The sequence below is a fragment of the Eptesicus fuscus genome, chromosome 13, assembly GCF_027574615.1.
Source record: "Eptesicus fuscus isolate TK198812 chromosome 13, DD_ASM_mEF_20220401, whole genome shotgun sequence".
NCBI classification, from domain to species: domain Eukaryota; kingdom Metazoa; phylum Chordata; class Mammalia; order Chiroptera; family Vespertilionidae; genus Eptesicus; species Eptesicus fuscus.
In genome coordinates, this window is record NC_072485.1 from 47,046,481 (window position 1) to 47,069,213 (window position 22,733).

At 44.4% G+C, this 22,733-nt stretch overlaps 1 protein-coding gene across 2 annotated transcripts; it reads right to left on the bottom strand.

The window, feature by feature from the left end:
• Window positions 1-494: 494 nt before the first annotated feature.
• On the bottom strand, window positions 495-22,733 carry NRIP3 (nuclear receptor interacting protein 3). 2 transcript variants are annotated; one of them, XM_028159888.2, is made up of 8 exons: window positions 22,570-22,733; window positions 22,007-22,167; window positions 7,882-8,043; window positions 7,288-7,370; window positions 3,151-3,290; window positions 2,439-2,491; window positions 2,026-2,120; window positions 495-1,727 (listed from the first exon to the last, which is right to left on the bottom strand). In XM_028159888.2, the coding sequence occupies exons 1-8, from the start codon at window positions 22,613-22,615 to the stop codon at window positions 1,712-1,714; spliced, it is 756 nt and encodes a 251-aa protein (XP_028015689.1). In that variant the 5' UTR covers window positions 22,616-22,733; the 3' UTR covers window positions 495-1,711. The 2 variants fall into 2 exon arrangements, with proteins under 2 accessions (XP_028015689.1, XP_008149274.1); XM_008151052.3 differs by lacking the exon at window positions 22,570-22,733 and having other exon boundaries at window positions 22,007-22,228.

Below are 22,733 nucleotides of genomic sequence, written 5' to 3' on the forward strand. Positions count from 1 at the left end.
AGGGGGCATGAGGATGACCCCATGATAACTGGCTGCAGCTGTTCAAGTGGAGGTCACCAACTTTCTAGTCTTTAGGGAGTTTCCGTAAAGCTAAAAACATTCAGAGTTCCAAAGAGTTGTTTGGTAGGGACAGCAACTGAACACTAAATGAGATTGTTGGTGGGACCTGGCAAAGTTCAAAGTGGGATCCATTAAATACTCTGGGAACTAATGCTATGAATCAAGGGTAGAACTGGGATTCTCCTAAAGAGATAATCACAGTTGGCTGTTTTTCTGACTTCTCCAAGTACTTCCATGACCAAATTGAAGAGGAAATTCTACTATAGGTATCTGTGTGCCCAAGATGACACCCCCAACAAAGAGTCCGAGAAGTCCCTGTGATTTTCAACACTTTGAGAGGGGTCAGGAAATATTGGGCAGTCAGAAAAAGTTGTCCTTAATACTGCCAGCCTGTCCCCCTCCCCCCCCCCCCCGCTCCCTCACCCCCTCCGCCCTGCCTCTTTCCTAATACCAGGACAGAGCTGAAGAGTTCCCAATCCTCAATACCCGGCCTGAAGTTTCATCCTGACCATCCCAGAAAGATTTCCCTATGTAGGCCTTCCCACCAACCGATTCTACCTAGTACTCCCTTCTAGTCTAGACCTGCTCTGGGTCTTCTTTACCTACTCCTGTTCTCAGCTACTTGAGTCCATGGCAGACAAAGATCCAGAGTCTATACAGAGATAGTGACTGGATCTTGGGAATATTAATGTCTAACAATGATGCCCAGATTATTTACTGAAGGCTTCAATTCCATCCGAGAGAGTAATTAATGTTCTCTGTCTGTGGTTCCTTCTCCTCCTCCCCTCCAAAAAATTCCACATGAAAGACTATCTCATTGATCTTTGTACCCTCAGCTTTTAGGCACTAAGATAAGGTCCTAAAAGTGTCAATTTGGGTGGGGGGACTTTTAGTGGGCTTAGCACACAGGAAGGAGATCTACCCAGATTCTTCTTGCATCCATCTCCAAAGCATACTCTTCTCCTACCCTACCTTTTAACAAGCCCTCATTTCTTCATCTTCCTCTCAAGGCTGGAATACAAATGAAGTAGTAAGGGAGAATGAACATAGCCTTGGCTTATCAGGTCTCAGTTCTAGGTCCCTTCTGCCACTGACTCCATATATGAGCTTAGGCAATTCACTTGCCTCTCTGGAACTTTATATGATGTTTCTGGGCTCTTTTAGATTTCAGCTCTATCCATACTTGAGAAATCAATGAATGAATGAGAAGAAATATTGATTCTGAGACACAGGCATCCTGCACCTCTCTGAAACAGCTGAAAGGAGATAAAGGTCAGGTTCCTGTTTATTATACATTTTAGCTATAGGAAAAGAAGCAAGTGTACTTATGGAGAAATGGAACCTGGCAGCTCCTATATTTGACAAATAAAAGCAAATTCCTGGAAGAAGCATAAAAATAGGCCACAAGTGAGACCTGGCAGTGTCAAAAAGGTCTAGAAATTAAGTGATCAAAGGAGTAAAAAACAATGGCTATAATCAGACAGGATCTCTAAGCACAGACTAAAGTCTAGAGAGGTTTGGGTGGGAAGGAGCCCTGGAGCTTCTATTAGAGAAAAGGACTTGGTCCACAGCAAGTTGCTACTGCATTTGGTTCAAACCCAGTTTCCTCAATCTGTCAACCTGGTGTGTGTGCATATGCTGCAGGCTGTAGTTATGCTTCTGAAGTGCTGAAATGGAAAAGAAACAGAAGAAATGATACCAAATTCAAGGAAGTTAGGAAGGCAAGTACAAGTTTAGTTTAAATGCTACTCATTTTCCCCATCACTCTGTGCAGTATCATCACTGTTCATTCTGAAATGTGAGCTAGAGGGTTTTGTAAGATGGTGAAAAATCTGGGAGTAGGGAGAGATGTATCTGTGGTATGACTGAAGGTCAAAGACAGGACACAACCCAGTATCCTATATGGGAAATCCTCTGGTTAATGGCAAATGAATTTGACTTGATCTGACCCATTTGGACACTCACTTGTCTTCATTCAAAGAAACTGTCTCCACAAAAGGGATTTCTTCTTTGTCTGTTTTCCCCATGATCAGCTGGTGCTTATCCAAGTTTATGATGCACTGAAAACAAAGGAGATTCACTGTCAATTATCTCACTGTGGAGGTATCCATAGAAGATGACCCCTGCCTGGCCGGCATGGCTCAGTGGTTGAGCATCAACCTATGAACCAGGAAGTCACAGTTTGATTCCCAGTCAGGGCACATGCCTGGGTTGTAGGCTTGATCCCCAGTAGAGGGCATGCAGGAGGCAGCTGATTGATGATTCTCTCTCATCATTGATGTTTCTATCTCTCTCTCCCTTTCCTTTCCTCTCTGAAAAAAAAAAATTACTCTTGCCTCAGAAAGAAAGTGTCAAAGGGAAAGTAGAATCAATCCTACCTTCAAAGATCGGAGAGTCTGGAGACCAAGGGATAAGTTCTTCTCATTGTCCTCTAATAAAAAATAATTAAAATTCAACCATTTCTATACTGGTTTAGAAGTCAGCCTTATCACCATTAGGTTCTATCCATCCAACCAACCAACCAACCATCCATCTGTCCATTCATCCAATAATCATCTGTTGCATCCATCTAATAAATATCTGTTGTTCATCTACTTAAGTAATTTTCCCAGATTATTATAGCAAAAAGGTGATAGAACTAATAATCAAACTCAGGTCTTTTTAACCAAGATTCAAACTCAGGTACCTTTTAAATAAAAGCCAGGAACTTATAAGTAGTCTAGAATAGAGTACATGACGGAAAGTATGAGATGGTGGGAAATTATCAAGGGATTTATGGAAAAGGAGTAAGAGGATCTTGCCCTCTACCTCAAACGAGCTCATGGAAATCTCTGAAGGACCCTTTTCACTGGCACACAAAATGTTTGCTGTCTTTCCTCCCCTTTTTTTAAGAGTAATTCTCATCTTGCCTTGAATGTAGCCCAGGGTCCAACTGGTACTATGGAAGGCAAAAATTGGGACAAGGTCTATAGTACAGAAAAGTGAAAACCTGGGATTTTGAAGAAGTCAGGCATGAGATCTCATGTGGTTTTAGAAGTAGGGGGAAGATTTACATTAGGGTCCATAGATCAGGTCCCCAATTCTACTTACCAACCACCGCTGCTGGGCAGTCCAGGCAAAGGGAGCCCAGTGTGATCACTAGGTGCTCAATCTGCCCCACTACTTTCAGATGCCGGGGAAGAGAAAGCTTCTCTCCTTCATGCTTGTGAGATTTGACATGCTCCTTGAGTCTGCACCAGAGGAGAAGATACCAGAGGTTTCTGACAGAATCTGGCAATGTCTACCTTCTCACCCATAGTCGGAATTTTCCAAGGATTTCCTGGGATTAATTTACCAAGAAAGTGCTAGCCAGCCTATGCTTTTTGTTTCAGCACTTGGTCCTAAACATGCCAAAATGTCCTTCACATAACTGAGCTCTACATCTGCTTCTTATCTAGTCTTCCTTCAAGTAGGGACTCCATTGGTACTGTCAGAGCAGGTACTATAAACCAGGGAATATAAAGAAAACTAAAGATTCATTTCCTGTTCTCAAAGAGATACCACACTGTGTGCACTGATAAAAGTAAGAGTTGACTCACTCAGAGAATCTATTCTGCATCCTAACATTCCCACCTGTGTGCAAGTTTAGTTAACATGTCCTTTTACCCATCTGTGGATAATAGATCCCAGAGAGGGCAGGTCAGGTCTACTTTTAGAAGATACTCTGTTCAATATCTAATTTTCTCTATATCTTTTTCATTTCAGTCTACCCTCATCACTTAGTCTTAGGCTCTAAGTTTAGTGTCAGTAAGTGCATTGATATTGATATCAGCAAGAAATGTCATGGAGAAAGTCCCAATTAATTTAACTTGTCTCTACAGAGGAAGAAGGAAAAAAACAGCGCCAAGGTTTCACAGTTATGTAATGTGATTGGAACAGCTAGCACCCGAGCTATTATGGGTTGGTGGATAAATACTTAATTATGGGCTTTCTGTGCCAGTACTTTTGCTTTACTCCACTTCCTATCTTTTGGTGTTATAACCCATCCAAAAGAAAAATAAGTGCAGCTTTACAGATGGTTATTAATTTGTCTGGAATCATGGCAGTCTGCTACCTACTAGTAATTATGCGCAAGGACATGATTAGTCTTTCTGGAACCATCATGGTGCACTATGTCTCATCTCTTCACCACATTAAAAAGCTCAGGATTCTTCCCACAAGAGCACTTGAGTCCTGGACTCCCCCCCCCCCCCACCCTGTATGTACAAAACCCACAGAGGCTGCTTCAGAGAGTCACAATGATGGTGAGGGTTGAGGACAGGGTAGAAACAAGATGAAAATGGTCATGTAGCAGAGGACACTGATTACACAAATCAAGTCTTGTGCAAGCCCTACCTAAGAATATGGACATCATGAAAATAGTTTAAAATGGGCCATTATATCTACCCTAGTGATTGTTTCAATGCAGAGATTTGGGCTAAGGGATGACTTATTGTACTTAGGGATACAGAAGTGGAAAAGAATGTTGGGTTGATCCAATTCTGGGCCCATCTGGTACTTTGGAGGAAAGAGAAGGAAGAAGAAATCGAAGTACAGATGGAGTGAAAAGGAAGAAGAACATATCTGTCAGAGAACTGAAGACAATCAATTCTGAGAGGTGTCTGCCCCTCACACCCAATACCCAGCAAGCTCAGCAGTAAGATCTCATAATATATGTTTTTCAAAGAGAGAAAAGGCACTAGGAGGAACCAAGATGGCGGCATAGTTAAACAACTAATCTGCTGCCTCACACAACAATTTCAAAAATACAACTAAAAGACAAAAACGTCTACCACCCAGAACCATGGGAAAGCTGGCTGAGTGGAGGATTTACAACTAAGAAGAGAAAGGAACACAATCGCTGAAAAGCTGAGGTACAGAGGCACGCGAATCGGGCCGGCGGCGGGCGGCTGGGTGCGCGGCTTTTCTTCAACCCGCAGGGAGACAAGCTCCCGATCACTCTGAAATCCAGTTTCTGGGGACACTCGGGGGACCCAGGCACCTACGGGGAGAAGCTGGACTCTCGGCCATCGGGTGGGAAAGTGAGAGTGACTTTTTTGCAGAGGTGCGCCCAGCAATCATTGTTTACTGCGCTGGAGCGCAGGGCGCAGGGACTTGGAAAAGTGGAAAGGCAGAGACAGCTGACGGCAGCCATCGCCGTTGGCCACGCTCCAGCCTAGTGACGCCCTGAGACCCCGCCCCACCCTGAGACCCTGCCCCGCACATTCTACAAACCCGCCCAGGCTCCACTCAGCGGCTTTTGCATATAAATGGCCTGTTCTGGGGCAGCTCAACCAAATTAACTGCAGCTCCAGTCAGACTGCTCCAAAACCGCCCAAGCAAAGGAGGAGAAAACTAGCCCTTGCTGTAGCTCCTGCTGGGGGACACACAGTACACAAGGGTACACCAAGAGTGTCCACCTCAAGTAACTGGGAGGCTGACCTGTTGAACCAATAAGACACCTTGTACACAAAACTACCCTACCAATTTAGGGAAGCAGAGAATATGAGAAGGCAAGGAAACAGATCACAAACCAAAGAAATGGAGGAGAACAAGCGACTGGACATAGAGTTCAAAACCACGGTTATAAGGTTTTTCAAGAATTTCATAGAAAAGGCCGATAAATTCAATGAGGACTAACTAGAAATTAAACATACACTGACTGAGATAAAAAATATTATACAGAGACCCAAAAGCAGACTAGAGGATTGCAAGAATCAACTCAAAGATTTGGAATACAAAGAGGCCAAAGACACTCCTCCAGAGAAGCATGAAGAGAAGAGAATTCAGAAGGTTGAAGATAGTGTAAGAAGCCTCTGGGACAACTTCAAGCGAACCAACATCAGAATTATGGGGGTACCAGAAGAAGAGAGAGAGCAAGATGCTGAAAACCTATTTGAAGAAATAATGAACAAAAACTTTCCCCACCTGATGAAAGAAATAGACTTACAAGTCCAGGAAGCGCACAGAACCCCAAACAAAAGGAATCCAAAGAGGACCACACCAAGACACATCATAATTAAAATGCCAAGAGCAAAAGACAAAGAGAGGATCTTACAAGCAGCAAGAGAAAAACAGTTAGTTACCTACAAGGGAGCTCCCATACGATTATCAGCTAATTTCTCAACAGAAACCATGCAGGCCAGACGGGAGTGGCAAGAAATATTCAAAGTGATGAATAGCAGGAACCTACAACCAAGACTTCTCTACCCAGCAAAGTTATCATTCAGAATTGAAGGGCAGATAAAGAGCTTCACAGATAAGAAAAAGCTAAAGGAGTTCATCACCACCAAACCAGCATTATATGAAATGCTGAAAGGTATTCTTTAAAAAGAGGAAAAAGAAGAAGAATGATAAAAATTATGAACAACAAATACATATCTATCAACAAGTGAATCTAAAAGTCAAGTGAATTAAAAATCTGAGGAACAGAATAAACTGGTGAACTTAATAGAATCAGGCATAGAATGGGAGTGGATTGATAATTCTCAGGGGGAAAGGGGTGTCTGTGTGGGGAGTATGGGAAGAGACTGGACAAAAATCATACACCTATGGATAAGGACAGCGGGGGGGTGGGTAAGGGTAGAGGGGGGGTAGGAACTGGGTGGTGGGGAGATATGTGGGGAAAAAGGAGAAACAATTGTAATCTGAACAATAAAGATTCATTAAAAAAAAAGAAAAGGCACTAAAAGACTATTGGTTAATGACCCCTATGATGGTTCAGGCCTGGCAGCTATAGCAATCCTATTCTAAGTTCAGTTTGATGCTTTTGGGGACAGGCAGTGTCACCTTCAGAAGGACCCTGAGTTAAGCTAAAGCCAACCACATTCCCTGCTTTTACTCATCAGGGCTACATCAACAGGACAGCTCCTCCTAATTTGTTATCTGGGCAGGTCACAAATCAGGAACAGGGCACGGCACACAATAAACCAAGAGTCTCACATTCTCTCCAGAGCTCTCATGTCTTTTCTCAAAACTTAACAGGTGGGAGTTAATGGAAAGTCTGAGGCTTGCCTGGCTCACAAAATTCTCCCAGGTGTGTGAGATCCCTCACTCTGTCCCGCTACTAAGGACTGGTTCCAGTTGATATTTGAGCTCTGCACACTTCTCTTGGAGCCTCTGTGGAGACCCTCACCATCTCTAACATCAAAATAGACTCAGGCAGAGTGATTGGCATCTGAATTCCACCCAGTACAAGTAGCTACTTACCCCAGTCTATACACACAGGCTGAAGAGATGAGATTATATTGACAGCCTGTGTCAATCAGGGCTTTCACATCCTTTCCAGCACACTGTGGAGAGGAACATACTGTTCAATAGGAGCAAGGGAAGGGAGACCCAGAGAGCAGCCGCAGATGTCATGTGAAAGGCAGGTTTGGAGAGCATCTTCACAATTATGGGTTTGTAGTGTCCCATCTTTACCCACTGCTAAGTCTCCTTTGAGGGGCCCTTTTTCTTGCTCAATCTAGAGATGACAGAAGATCCCAAAGGACTTTGGGTTTTTCATTCTATCAAGTAGTGTGTGTGTGTGTGTGTGTGTGTGTGTGTGTGTGTGTGTGTGTGACATAGCCCTTTGCAAATCTGTTGAATGTTTTGGTCCTTTTTCCCATAACGATGCACACACATACAAAATACTGCACACACTTTCTGTCTTGCATGGAGTGCCCTCCTTGAAACTCACTTATGAATCCCATGATATGACCCATACTCTACAATTTTGAGGTGAGAGACCCACTTCTGATTATAACGAGCCCAAATCCTACCCGCCAGAAAACCCTGGAAAAGCTGTTCTCAGAACATTACCTGGCAAGAAACCAAAATCATCTCATCATCCTCAGACTTCTTCAGTCCCTCAGACTTAGCCTGATTGAGTTTGTTGGTCTTGGAGGCCCACGGGACACGACTGCTTCGGAGCTTAGAAAGGTTGGTTTCCATGAGGCGCCTCTGCAGGATGTTATGCGGTTGCTTGAGGAATAGAAAGCAGAGTCTTCTTAATGACAGGTCATTTCCCCTTCTCCCACTGTCCCCCAGGTGCTGCTGAAACAATGCAGGAGCTTCACATAACTGAGCTCTACGTCTGCTTCTTATCTAGTCTTCCTTCAAGTAGGGACTCCACTGGTACTGTCAGAGCAGGTACTATAAACCAATTTGCAAGTAGGCCACTCTGAATGAAAGAGCCAGGTGGGACACTGAAAGATGGGGATGGGGCCAAAGAATAGTGTGTGGCTAAAGAGAACTGAAAGACACTTGTGATTTGGACTTCCTGGGCCTACTGCCTTCCCGCCCTTCACAAAGGCATTTCAAGAGAAGAGTGGCTTTAGTCTATGTGGAATAGGTGTATCTTCCAGGGGACTGACAGAAGGGGCAGCTTATTTCACAGGCCGAAGAAACCTACCTAGCACGGGTTGTCAGAAGCTCTGCCTATTTCTATTTCAAGTCTCACTCTCTTACAGTCTTAGCTTTTGGACCCAGATATATATATGCCTTAGTGGCCTGAGGGCTGAGTGAGTCACCCATGGGTGGATGGGGTGGGAAGACAGGAATTCAGACCTGCTGAGCAAACCTCTCAGGAGACACACTTTGGAACGTGGCAGAACCCACAGGAATCATCCTTACTGACATCCTCTAAATCTCCAGGAGTAAAAGACAGCTCCTGCCATATGCTAGTCATCCATGCCCGTCTCTTCAATGGGCCAAAAAGTGGGAGTATATAAGGGGCAGAGACTGACCAAGAAGCGGGGGACTTAACTTGACCTTATATCTGTGTCAGGATACCTCATGTTAGAAAGCAGAATGAGGATTGTGATTTCAAATCTGCTCTTTGATTGAGCTTAGGAGAGTTCCCAGGGCAGATATATCCATTCTCTACTGCTTCTACCCACAGTGGCCTCTAGAAAGTATAAGCTACCTCTTGATAAGAAGTTGTTTGACCTGAGAAATTTCTACACAAAGCATCTTATTCCCAGTTTACATTAACATTCGAAATCCCTCAAAGTATAGCATCTAACCGTAAGCTTCTATGTAACACATACCAGATAGCCCTCCAGTTCTAGGTGGAAGAGAGTCATTCTTAGAAGCCCAGAGCCTAGAACTTTCCCAGGAAAGGGGGAAGAACAGGAGAAGGTCTTCATTTTCCACCACCTTACAGATTTCTGAGGAAGCATGGAGTCAGAGCCATGACTCACTGTAACCCTGCTGAGGTGAAGAAACATATTCCCGAAATACACTGATTCTTGGCAAAGCAGATTCTAAATTAGTATTCTTGAGAAAAGGAGAGAAAGAGACACTTTAAAGAAAATGAGCTTCTTAACTTGATAAGGAGCCAGAGGAAGTGCTAACTCTGTCAGATTTCCTGATGTGCCATTGGGAGAATGCTTTGCTCCTCAAAAGAAACAGAAATTCTTCATTCTTATTTCTCTCATTAATAAGCCTGGATTCCTAACTTAAATCATACTACAGCAGGGTGTTTGTTTCCAGCAAGTCCAACTCAGAAAGTTTGGGGCTTTTCTTCTACATCGTTTTGCTGACCACTTTATCTGGTTACTCTTTTTTGTTGTTGCTAATCCTCACCCGAGGACTTGTTTTCCATTGAATTTTAGAGAGAGTGGAAGGGAGGTAGGCAGGAAAAGAGAGAGGGAGACGGAGAGGGAGAGGGAATGATGTCAGAGAGACACATCGATTGGTTGCCTCCCGCATGTGCCCTGATGCTCCAACCACTGAGCAACACTGGCCAGGGCTATCTGGTTACTCTTAATCTTGCAGAGGAGTCTAATCACCACTGGATAGATAAGGTAAATGAGGAAAGTTCTAAAATTATTTTCTTTGAAGTCATCTCTCTTGAATTCTCCTCCCTTCCTACTGGACTCTTCCTCCACAAGCTATAAAACATACTCAAAGTTCTCATGTATTGGGGAGAAAAACCTCAGACCCTGCCTCCTCAACTCTATACCCCCCTCTAATCACACCCTTGTCGTGAGAGGTCTTTTTAAAGAAAAGTTGAAATCACTATATCTAGTTCCTGATACCTATAATTTCTTCAATGAGTTACTTTTGAATTCATAGCACCAATAATGACTTCCTAATTCCCAAATCTGATAGATATTTTTCAGCCTTCATTTTACTTGACTGCTCTAGGGCATTTAGCCCTGCTGACTATAGTCAGTCCTCCATACCCACAGGCTTTGAATCCACCGATGGTTGAATCGGTGGATTCAAAGCCTGTGGGTATGGAGGACTGGATTGAAAATAATCGGGGGAAAAAACCTCAGGAAGTTTCAAAAAGCAAAACTTGAATTTGCCACACACTGAGCACTATGCTGAATCCACATGAATCAAGAGATATGTAGGCATACCCAGCTGTCGCCTGTATACACATGCTACCCCATTTTACTTAAGGGACTAAATCCATGAATTTTAGTATTGGGGGTGCGGAAGCTGAAACCAATCTACCATGGATACTGAGCGGTGACTGTATTCCTTTGTTTGTTCCTTTCTTTAGTAACCAAAGAAGGTTCAAACACAATACATGCTCAATGTAAATATTCATACATCACTGAAGTACATAAAATTAAAAGAGAAAGGTTCACCAACCTCTCAACCCCCTTTCAGTTCCACTCCCTATAAATAACCATTAAATTTAGCAATCTATTATTTAAAAAAAATTTTTTTAATTGATTTCAGAGAGGAAAGGAGAGGGAGAGAGAGGTAGAAACATCAATGATGAGAGAGAATCATTGATCGGCTGCCTCCTGCACATCCTACACTGGGGATCAAGCCCGCAACCCGGGCATGTGCCCAGACTGGGAATTGAACCGTGACCTCCTGGTTCATAGGTCGACGCTCAACCACTGAGTCACACTGGCCAGGCAGAAGTCTATTCTTTTTAAAAAGTTAATACAGTTACAAACATATACAAAAATAAGATCACACTATAACACTGTTCTAAAATGTTCTGTTTTTGTTTAACATATGAAAGGTATTTTCCTGTCAGTACATATAATTCTATTCATTCATTTTCATAACTAAAAGTATTCATAGTATAGTTCGAGAGTTGAAAATTCACAGCCAATAAACCCATATAAATGTCCAAGATGTGTTTCTCTGGTCATTTTTATTAAGCCTACATGTTTTCAATGACAGTATAACTACACATTTACTTCTGCTCTGAACCAAAATGTTACTAAAATGATTGGTAGTCAAGGAATAAGAAAGGCCTAAAACTAGAATAACAAAAAGAACAGTAAAGAAAATGATAAAGAGAGAGATGCTGACAAAATTTTGGAATCTGAAAAGCGACAGAAAAGTGGTAAGTGAACTAGACTAGAGAAAGCTAAGTGTGTCATACCATTCTACTTCACAGAAGGCTGGAGTGGTAAGACTGCCAGCTGCTCATCAAAACCCATCTTTTCCTCTTCTTGCTAGGCAGATTCCTAGATTATGCTTCCCAGCCTTCCTTGTAGATGGGCATGCCCATATGACCGAGTTCTAGCAAACAGAATATGGGTGTAAGTGACATGCACCACTTCTAGACCTGGCCCATAAAAATCTGTGCACACTCTCCATGTTCTTTTCCTCTTCTGACTGGCCAGAATGGAGATGGTAACCTTCTTGGAGATCACATGTTGAAGACAAAGGAGTCACTGTCAGCCTGGGTCCCTAAATGACTATAAAGGAGGGCTATCTTACTGACCTTTCCACTAGTACTGTTACTTAAGAAAAACTAAACTATTAAGTTTCAGCTATTATATATTTTGGGGTCTAGCTGTAAAAGCATTTTTCCTACTCAAACTAAAATACTAAAAAGGCTGTGGAGTTAGAGGTATTAGAACCTCTACAGTTGGAGAGTACAATTAAGGTTGGAAACAGATTAGGATAAAGTCTGCGTAAGACTCCCACTTGGCCCAGACAACTGGGAAGAATACCAAAAGTTTATTCTATTTGTAAGAGTAAATAAAAAGACTCTGTTTGGTTGATAGTTTGGCTAGGCTAGAAATTATGCACTGTCAGATTTATAAAACAACTACAAGTGAAGATGACGTAGCATACTAAGCCAGAACTGAGGGATATAAGTTCAAAGACTGAAAGGGCCCACAACGAGCCTGGCATAATGAAAGAAAAAGATCCACACCAAGCCCTAGCTGGTTTGGCTCTGTGGATAGAGCGTCGGCCTGCGAACTGAAAGATCCCAGGTTCGATTCCAGGTCAAGGGCACATGCCTGGGTTGTGGGCTCGATCCCCAGTGGGGGACGTGCAGGAGGCAGCCGATCCATCGATTCTCTCTCACCATGATGTTTCTATCTCCCTCTCTCTCTTCCTTCCTCTCTGAAATCAATACAAAATATATTTTAAAAAAAGGATCCACACCAAGATTTCACATCACTATGAATTTCTAGAATATCATAGATGACCAAGATTCTAAAAGCTTCCAAAGAGAAAAGGATAATACAAATACAAAGAATTAGGAACCATCCATTGGCGTAGGTCTGCTCCATGGTAATAACGGAAACTAAAAGACAATGAAAAACCTGGCAGTACATAATTTCTAGACCTAGTCAAACTATCAATCAAGATTCAGCAGGTAGCTCCCATACATTCTCAAGAAGCTACTGAAGGATATGCTCCACCAAAGTGAGGGAAACCAGCAAACAAGGAAAGAAAGCATAGCATCCAAGAAATGAAAGGTCCAATAGAGAAGACAGGCAAAGGACATCCTAAGAATGGTGTTGAAGGAAAAGTCGACAGGTTGTATAACAGGTCTTGAGAGCCACCAGTTCAAAATGAAATGGGAAGATAGAGGGCTCCAGGAAGAATGTCTCCAAGAAAAGAAAAGAAAAGAAAAAAAAATGGACCTGCTAGATCATCTTTAGTTTTAAGGCATTTGAAGTAGATTTAAATTTTACACAGAAAATTAAGTAAATTGGCCTAGCTGGTTTGGCTCAGTGGAGCGCCTGGTTTGGCCTGCGGACTGAAAGGTCCCAGGTTCAATTTTGGTCAAGGGCACATGCCTAGGTTGCAGGCTCAATCTCCAGTAGGGGGTGGGCAGGAGGCACCCAATCAATGATTCTCTCTCATCATTGATGTTTCTATCTCTCTCTCTCCTCTCCCTTCCTCTCTCTCTAAAAATCAATAAAAATATTTTTTTAAAAAAAGAATTAAGTAAGTAAATGACTAGGGAATTAGTAATCTTGAAAAAAACTAATATGTATATGAGAAAGGAAACAATTATAATACACTAGAAGCCGGTGCACAAATTCGTGCATGGCTAGGGTCTGGCTAGCCCGCCCCAATGGGGCCGATCGGGAGAGGGGCCGTGGTGGTTAGCTGGCTGGCCCCGCACCCTGGTCGAACACCCAGTCAAACTCCCGGTCAAGGGGACAATGTGCATATTAGCCTTTATTATATAGGATTATTTGATTCAACTGTGAATAATCCTATATAATAAAACCCTAATATGCAAATCAACTGAACAGTGGAACGACTGATCGCTATGGCGCGCATTGACCACCAGGGGGCAGACGCTCAATGCAGGAGCTGCCTCCTGGTGGTCAGTGCGCTCCCACAGGAGGAGTGCCACTCAGCCAGAAGCCGGGTTCATGACTGGCAAGTGCAGTGGCGATGGTGGGAGCCTCTCCCGCATCCACTGCAGGCAGGCGGTAAGGAGCGAAGGGTCCTGAACAGCAAGAGGGATGTCCGCCTGCTGGCTTAGGCCAGCTCTCCAGCGGACATCCCCTTGCTGTTCAGGACCCTTGCTGTTCAGGACCCGAGGGCTCCCGGACTGGGAGAGTACGCAGGCCAGGCTGAGGGACCCCCCCCCCCCAGTGCCAAAATTTTGTGCACCGGGCCTCTAGTATAAACATAATCAAAATAATGTAAGCAGTAAATGCTGATTTAACCCAAAACAGTTATTTAACATTATACAAAAACTAGCGATCGGTGCATGAAATTCGTGCACGGGGCGGGGGGTGTCCCTCAGCCCAGCCTGCACCCTCTCCAATCTGGGACCTCTTGAGGGATGTCCAACTGCCTCTCACAATCCAGGACTGCTGGCTCCCAACCGTTGCCTGCCTGTCTGCCTGATTGCCCCTAACCACTTGTGCCTGCCAGCCTGATCCCCCTAACCACTCCCCTGCCAGCCTGATCGACGCCTAACTGCTCCCCTGCCAGCCCAATTGCCCCTAATTGCCCTCCCCTGCTGGCCTGGTCACCCCCAACTGCCCCTAACTGTCCTCCCCTGCAGACCTGGTTGCCCCTAACTGTCCTCCCCTGCAGGCCTGGTCACCCCTAACTGCCCTCCCCTGCAGGCCCAGTCACCCCCAACTGCCCTCCCCTGCAGGCCTGGTCCCTCCCAACTGCCTTCCCCTGCTGGCCTAATCACACACAACTGCGCTCCCCTGCTTGGCCATCTTGTGGCAGCCATCTTGTATCCACATGGGGGTGGTCATCTTGTGTGTTGGAGTGATGGTCAATTTGCATATTACCTCTTTATTATATAGGATAATAGGAGAGGGACATGATGGGGAGGTGTAAGAGAATCAAACCTTTATCTATTATAATAGAAAATCAATAGATAATGATAAAAATCAATAAATCAAAAAGATGTTTATTTGCTTGTTTACTATTTCATTCCCCCAACTAGAGTGTTAATTCCACAAGGGCAGGGATCTTGATTGCCTTGATCACAGCTATATCCCCAACTCTTTTTTTAAAAAATATATTTTTTTTAAATTGATTTTTTACAGAGAGGAAGGGAGAGGGATAGCGGTTTAGAAACCTTGATGAGAGAAACATTGATCAGCTGCCTCCTGCACACCCCCTACTGGGGATGTGCCCGCAACTAAGGTACATGCCCTTGACTGGAATCGAACCCGGGACCCTTTAGTCTGCAGGCCGAAGCTCTATCCACTGAGCCAAACCAGTCAGGACTATATCCCCAACTCTTGACATAGTAATGAACAAACAAATCTCTACCCTTTACTTCTTCAAAAGTACTTTACTTTTTCTTGATTAACATCCCATTAGTTTGATTAGTTCTTTTTTTCAGAGTCCTTTTAGTTCTTGCGTATTACATACTTCGTTCTACTTGAGTTTCCACTCCTTGAATGTTGCTTTGTAAATTTGCTCGAGTGGTTTATTTTTATGTTTATTGAAATATTGGCTTTCAAAGGGCTGTCATCTATATTCCTGATTTCCTTCAAGATACACACTAACATTAGCCAGCAGGTGCTGCAGGGACTCTGATGGCCTTTTGGACATAATTCTCAAGTCATCCTCCTGACATGAATCCTTCTTTTATGCTTTAACTAAATAAGGCAATTACTAACCTAAGCAGTTCCTGGTTCTCTATTGTTCCTGAACTGTAGCTGCTAAATCCTAACCAGGGTTTAGACATCTAAATTCTAACCAGGAAAGCTCAAATGTGCTGCCTCCATCACCATTAGCAGCTTCTGAAGGAAACGGGGCTCTGTGGGCAGTGCTGTTTTCTGGGTAGAAATAGTTGAGGTTCCTCAATCTGGCACACAGTTTGCTTAAAGCTCTTCTAATCAGGTTGTAGAGTGGGAAGGAAAGTGAGGTGAAAGAAAATAGATTATACTGCAGGATGCCACACAATGACGAATTGAGCAAGAACTTCTAAGACTACTTTCTCAATTCCTTTACCTATGCTGCACCGAACCCACACAGAATCAAACTAATGGGATTCTGTGGTCCACAGAATGGACCAGACTAGAAAATAGGGAGGATGACAGAAATCTGCCTTCTTTGTAGCATTTACTCCCAGAGGAGAAACTCAGTTTCTAGCTAGCAATAGAACCATAATTACAACCAGTTAGAGATAGGGGTCAGCAAATACAGTCCACAAACCAAATCCAGTCTGCTGCCCATTTCTAGAAATAAAGGTTTATTGGAACACAACCAACCCTACTCATAAACTGTCTGTGGCTGCTTTTGCACAATAGCAAAGTTGAGCATTTGAGACAGAGACTGTTCAGCCAGTAAAGCAAAAATGTAGTTACTATCTGGTCCTTTACGGAAAAAGGTTGCCAACACCCGACTTAGAGCAGTAGTTAAAAATATATGCTTTGGAGTCAGACAGAGCTGAGTTCAAGTTAGTAAGTACCTTGTACTTTTGTGAGGATTAAATGACATAATATGAAGCATTCAAATGTTAGCAGGTGTATGTATGTGTATATACATTAAATTCTCGTTCAGCCTAAAATTGAAGCAGCTTACCACTCACTATTTTTCCCTAAAAGAGCATGAAATCATCCTACACCATTATTTTTCTCATATATAGTTTATAGGTAAACATGGACTCCTGATGGACTTTCACTTCAAGCCCAAAATACATGTCTCTATCTGACCTTGGAAATCTAAAAGGGCACTAATATCTATGCCTTCTCTTCTTTGTTTACAAGCTAAATATACAACATATGACCCATTCTACCCCATGGGAATATAGACAGGCTGGCCTTGGGTTTGCAGTTTCTCAAAAACACATGGGCACCTACATAAGGCAGGCTGTCACATTGCCCCAGGCCTTCTGTGTTCTCTTTGCCTTTGCCTTGTGCTCCAACAGACACATTATTTCAAAGAGAACAGCCTGATTCCTGATTGTTCCCTGCTTGTGGATTGGTCTGAGATGGTGGTTTCTCAGCTGCCATGGCAGACTGTATTTTTGTTAGAAAGGATTCACATATAGGCAGGGAATTGGACTAGATAACCTGTAAGTAAGTTCTTACTCGGAGGTTCTATAGGGCACACTCTGGAGGCAGTCTCCTCCCCATACCATCTCATAGTCAATTTACTCACCAGGTAATGATGACGCTATAATCAGATGCTGGCCTGATTAAATTTGTCACACCAGGCCATACTAATCCCCTCTTCCACTGAACTCCTCTGGCATGTTGTGACTGTAATATCGTGGCAACTAGCATAGGCTTCCTGGTGGTGTTACTTATCTTCTTGTGAACTGTCTACTCCACAATTATACTTGAATAACTAATAGAAATCCCAAACTTAACTTGTTAAAAAATCAAATTCCTGATTCTTTTTCCCTATCCCTAACCTGTTCCTCCTAGTCTCACCCATTTCAGTAATGACCATTTTATTCTTCCAATTGCTAGATCAAAAACCTTGAGGTCATTCTTTACTACTCTTTCTTTCAGACCCTTAATCCAATCCATCAAGTAAACTTGTCAGTTCTGCCTTCAAAATATATCCAGAACCTGATTTTTTTTGGTCCCCTTCACTGCTATCACACTGCTGTGAGCCGCCTTCACTTTTCACTTGATCAGTCTCCTGGCTTCTACTCTTAGCCCTTTATAGCCTAATCCACACAGTAGTCTGAGTAATCCTGTCCTATATATAATAAGAGAGGAATATGCTAATTATCCATTACACCCTGAGGCATAACAACGACCACATAACACCAATCACAGATCTGCGGAGGGTGGGGCAGCAAACTACAAGCAGGCGGGCAGCGGAGAGCTACACGTGGGGGGCAGGGCAGCAAGCTATGAGTTGGGGGCCGGGGGAGCTACAGGAGGGCGGCAGCGACATACTGGCGCAAGTATTCGTGCACAGGGCTACTAGTATTTTTATAAAAGAAGTCATGTCATGTAACCCCTTTGCCCAAAGCCTTATACTGGTATACTGATTAAAAGCCAAATATCTGGACAATGACCTATAAGTAGTCTGGCCTATAAGTACCTCTCCGATGTTATCTCCTATCACCCTCCCCATTGCTCATTTTGCTCTGCTCAGAATGACCTTCTCAAATTCTTCAATTACATCAAGCACACTGATAATTCAGGCCTTTGCTCTTGCTGTTTCTTCTGCCTAGAACATTCTTCCCCAAGATAATTTGCTAATTTCTTTCAGTAACTCCTAAAATGCAATCTTATCAGAGAGGCCTTCCCTAACCATCCTATATAAAATAGCAAGGTTCCACTCTACCCTACCCTGGCCACTCACTGTACTCCCTATTCCCCTTACCCTGGTTTATTTTCTCCCTAGCACTATCAATTCTTGTTTGTTTTTATAGGTAAGAGATTTTTAATACATTTTATCAGAATTCAACATATGAAATATGCAGAAATAAGTTAAAAAGGAAATTTGAATAATTCAGTTAACATACTTTATCTAAATAACATGTACTAATCTTCCTTACTCCAAAGCAGAAAATGCACATTCCTTTTTCTTCATCAAACTAAAAGTCTCTCATATACACCAAATGGTAAGGTACCAGGCCCATTAGGTCCACTTTTACTTGTTTTTTTTTCTGCCTTTTCCCCCCACAAGAATGTACGTTCCATAAGGGCAGGAACTCTGTTTTGGTTCACTATTATATCTTCAGTGCCTATGTTATTGCCTAACATGTAATACATGTTCAATAAATATTGAACAGAATAGATTAATCTGTTCTGTCCTTCTTCATAATGGATAAACTCGCTGTAGAGAGATATTTTGTTATTTTCTTCCTTGTGGTCCTAGGAGCTAGCAGGTTCTGACCATAGTAAGTGTTCAAAGAATGTTTGCTGTAATTAGGATGCAATCTTGGTTCTGAAAATCTTCAGTTTGTACCAGATCGCGCTGTGATATTGGTATTTCATACTCCTTTTCCAAGATACCAAAGTTCTTTGGTCCAAAACCTGCAGGATTATGGATGTTTTGTGGCATTATGAATGATTAAACTATAGGGTACCACCCATGGCTGCTCTGACAGAGATTCTGATCAGGTAGATCAGATACTCAGAGTACAGAGCTAGTCATTTCATGGTCTGTTGGCTTTGCTGTGGTCTACCATCCTTCCCCTGGCCTTCATTTCTAATTCTAGTGACTTATGCTAAAACATCTGCCTATAAGCAGAATCAGTCACAGACAGGAAAACAAAACTCTATTGCTGGACAACTAAAGGATGGACTGATAGTCAATAATATTATTATATTGAAAAGACTGCACATTATCCTATGACAGGACTGGTTTTAAAAAATTAAAAAGTCCTTACCTAGATCATTTATGAGCCTGGTAGCTAAAGCAAAAGAAACTCTAAGAGTGGAGTCTTTTTGTTTTTTCTCCAATTTCATGAACTTTGAAAAAATTAAATCAAATAAAATATTACTCATATCTTTGATGTTGGCTCTTAATGTAACACAGAAAAAAACAACAACCAGCACAAGATGAAAGGACAAACAAAATAAAAGAGCCAGACATAAGAAATAAGTTAATTATGCACTTAATTTGCATAGCAGACTTTGTATCAGCCAACTACACACAATAGGAATAGGGCAAAGGCCCATCCCTGGGCCAAGAGAACAAGACCACATTTGATTGCCAATGGGTATTCTTGGCCAATCCAAAGAAAGTTGGCAGGCTAGTATCAAATAGCAAAAATTACAGAAACAGCTTCACAAAAGGTAAATAATTCAGAAAACCCAGCAATGTCATTCTAATATAGGTCACTAGTAGGAGAAACCCACAATCTTCTCACTGGCACATACCCCAGAGTCAACTAAAACTAATCTGTTTCCCTCCTTATCTCTCTCTCTCTCTCTCTCTCTCTCTCTCTCTCTCTCTCTCTCTCTCTCTCTCTCTCTCTCTCTCTCTCTCTCTCTCTCTTTCTCTATCTCTCGTGATCCCCTCCCTGTTCTTGTCCTCCTCTTGAGTTTGTACCATATGCCTATTTAATCAACTTTGGCATCCTCAAAATTTCACTTCAATGTGAGAAAATTGAGTCAACACTGGTCTATACTACCAGAGATATCCATAGAATGAAGTGAAAAAGTACTTCTAAGGTTACTCTTAAGATCATATTGAGGCAGCAAAATCAGTTCCAGGAGAGCTTAAGCATTCCACCTCACCCCAGTACTCACAGTTCTCCTAACCCTACCACAGTTGGCCTAGCTGTGATCTGTTCTAGCTCTTCAGTGCAATCATTTGCACATTAAAGGTGTGAGAACAGTGAGAGAGGAATATCAATTCAAGGGCAATGGGGAGGAGAAGGGGGGAAGAAAGGGGGGAGGAAGTGAGAACCATGGTTCAGAGTCTCACAGTAAATGGCTATGTGTTACATCCATGGCAATAACCTGCTTTCTGAGGATGCTTCCTTCTTCCTGCCTACTGCCTGTGTTCTATGCTATCAGCTTCTGTGTGGTTCAATTGAGACAGACTGAAGTCAGAAAGACAGATGGAATTCTTCCTACACAGGATGAAGCAGTATAAGGAATGCTAGGCAGAAGGATGGGGAGGTAGTTTCTCAGGGATAGGAAACTCCTTGACAGCTCAGGACAACCAAACGTCAATCATATCTTAAATCCAGGCTGAAGGGAAGAAAAATATTCCACATTTTGCTTCTTTTCCTAATGCTTCCTTCTTTATTGGTTCCTTCGGCTTCCAGGAGCTAGGATTATTTTGGCGGGGCGGTAAGAAGACCTGGACCTGATTTGCTAAATAAATCTAGACTTCTTTAAAGTGAAAGAAGAGAAGAAAGAGTTATCGTTTTTCCTAGGAATACATTTCAGTCACCACTCTGCGTGAGCATGAACCTGATTGACAATCCTGTGACTTGTGCAGGAAAAATACCTTTGAAAAAAAAAACAGAGCAAGATAACTGGGTAGACATCCCTGAATGTAAATAACTAAACATGACTATCCCAATGGGAGGGAGGACAAATTTGATATTGGTATCTGTCATTAGGGTTGTTTAAAAAGATAGATTCAGGAGCTCTGCCCTCAACAGTCATTCCTGGTCTGGAAATAACAATTTCAGTGAACCAGGCTGACATGCTCCCCCCCCCACACCACCACCCACCAAATTAAACATTCCAAAAGCTCAAAAATACTGAAAAATTATAGAGTACCTTTTTGTTTAAAAGACATTTAATTAATGCTTCATAAATTATTGCCCATATGATTAAAATGGCCAGGAAATTTAAGGAAACAAGTAAACTACAAGAAAACTCCGGATAAAATTACAAAGCTAAACATACATTTGGCCCAGCCCCGCTACAGTGACTGAAGAATGAGGATTAATTACAATTCTTTAAACTAGTAACCCTTAACCATCCACCCCCCTTCTATAGCTAGAGGGCAGCATGGTCTTTGAACCCAGACCTCCAGTCCTGGGGGTTCTCCTTAATGAGAAGAACAAGCCTGCCCCTGCCCCAGCCCCAGTCCCAGCCCCAGCCCCACCCCACCCCAGCCCCAGCCCCAGCCCCACACGTTAGCTGGTCAATGAGACGTAGCAGCCTGGTTTCCATCTATTTGCGGGGTGGGGTGGGTAGGAGAGGAGTAGGAGGAGAGCTGATTATGATGAAGAGATGCCTGTGGTTCAGGAAACCTTTACGTTCGATCCTCCTTTTCCTGTCACCTTTCAGGATGCAAGGTCAAAGGCAGGTGAGAACAAAATCAAACGGAGAAGATTTTGCATAGGGGTAAGATGGAGTCAACAAAAGTCACCTGGTATGGTGACTGCCAAGAAACCCCCCTTCCCACTTGGTCCTCTCCTCACGCCCACTGGGAGTCACCTCGTCTGGCTCGTTAGACAGGCCAAGCATCCCGCAAGGCTGCCCTGGCTGCGAGGCTCAAGCCCCACGCGATCCAAATCCGTCCTGCGAATAATGCGAAAGGAAGGCCACCGGGGGCAAGAAGGCAGGGCAGGGTCTTTTCTCCTATAGGACAGCCCCGCAGGGAGCAGGCAGAGCCGGGGTGAGGGTGGGGGACCGGGACCCCGAGAGACCCTGGAGCAGGGGATGGATGGATGGATGGAGAGGAATCCGAAACAGCAGGGAGTCAGAGGGCAGCGGCGGCCGGGGCTGGGGCGGTGACTCAGTGAAAGCAGCGATGGGCGGGCCCGGGGACCGCAGGGCGCGCAGGGGACGGGCCGCCGCGCAGGGGGCCCCAGGCGGGCTCGGGCGCGGGCGCGGGGGCTCACCGTGTCCTTGGACGAGCCCAGCTTCTTGAGGCCGTCCAGGGGCAGGAGGTCGGCCGAGTCCTTGTGGATGAACTGCACGGCCTGCTTCATCCGGCGCTGCTGCCGCAGCGACGCCGCCTCCCGCAGGTCCGTCTCCTTGCGGCCGCCCTCGGTCAGGAGCCCTGAGTAGAACATCGCTGAGGCTCCGCGGGCGCCGCTCCGGGCTCCCGGCCACCCCGTCCTCGAGCTCCGCCGGCGCCGCGAGCCGCGCGCCGCGCGCTTTATAGCCGAGCATGACGTCACGGCGAGCAGCCAGTGTGCGCGCGGGGGCGGGGCCCGGCACAGCGCCCCCCGCCGGCGCGGGCTCTCAGCCTCGACGTCTGCAGAGCATCCCCGTGTCAGCCCACCTCCGGGGAAAGAGCGGGCGAGGAGTGGCGCCGGCGGGACTGACCCGAAGCGCCAAGTGTCCACCACCCCCCTCCGGTTGTGGGGGCCCGCATCCCCTGGACCGGGATGGGGTGCGGGCCCCATGCCGGAGCAGCGCCCCAGACCTAGCCGCTGCTGCTCCCCGAGCTCCCGCTTACCAGTCCACGCAGTGGCCGACCCCGGGATCACGGACAGCTGGGCCATGCCCCGAGTCCCGCCGTCCGCGCCGCTGCTCGGCTTTGCAAGTTGCCACCCCGCGCCTCCTCCCCAAGCCCCCGCACCCACAGCCCGGGCTCGGGAGGACGCGCGCGCGGCGCTCTCA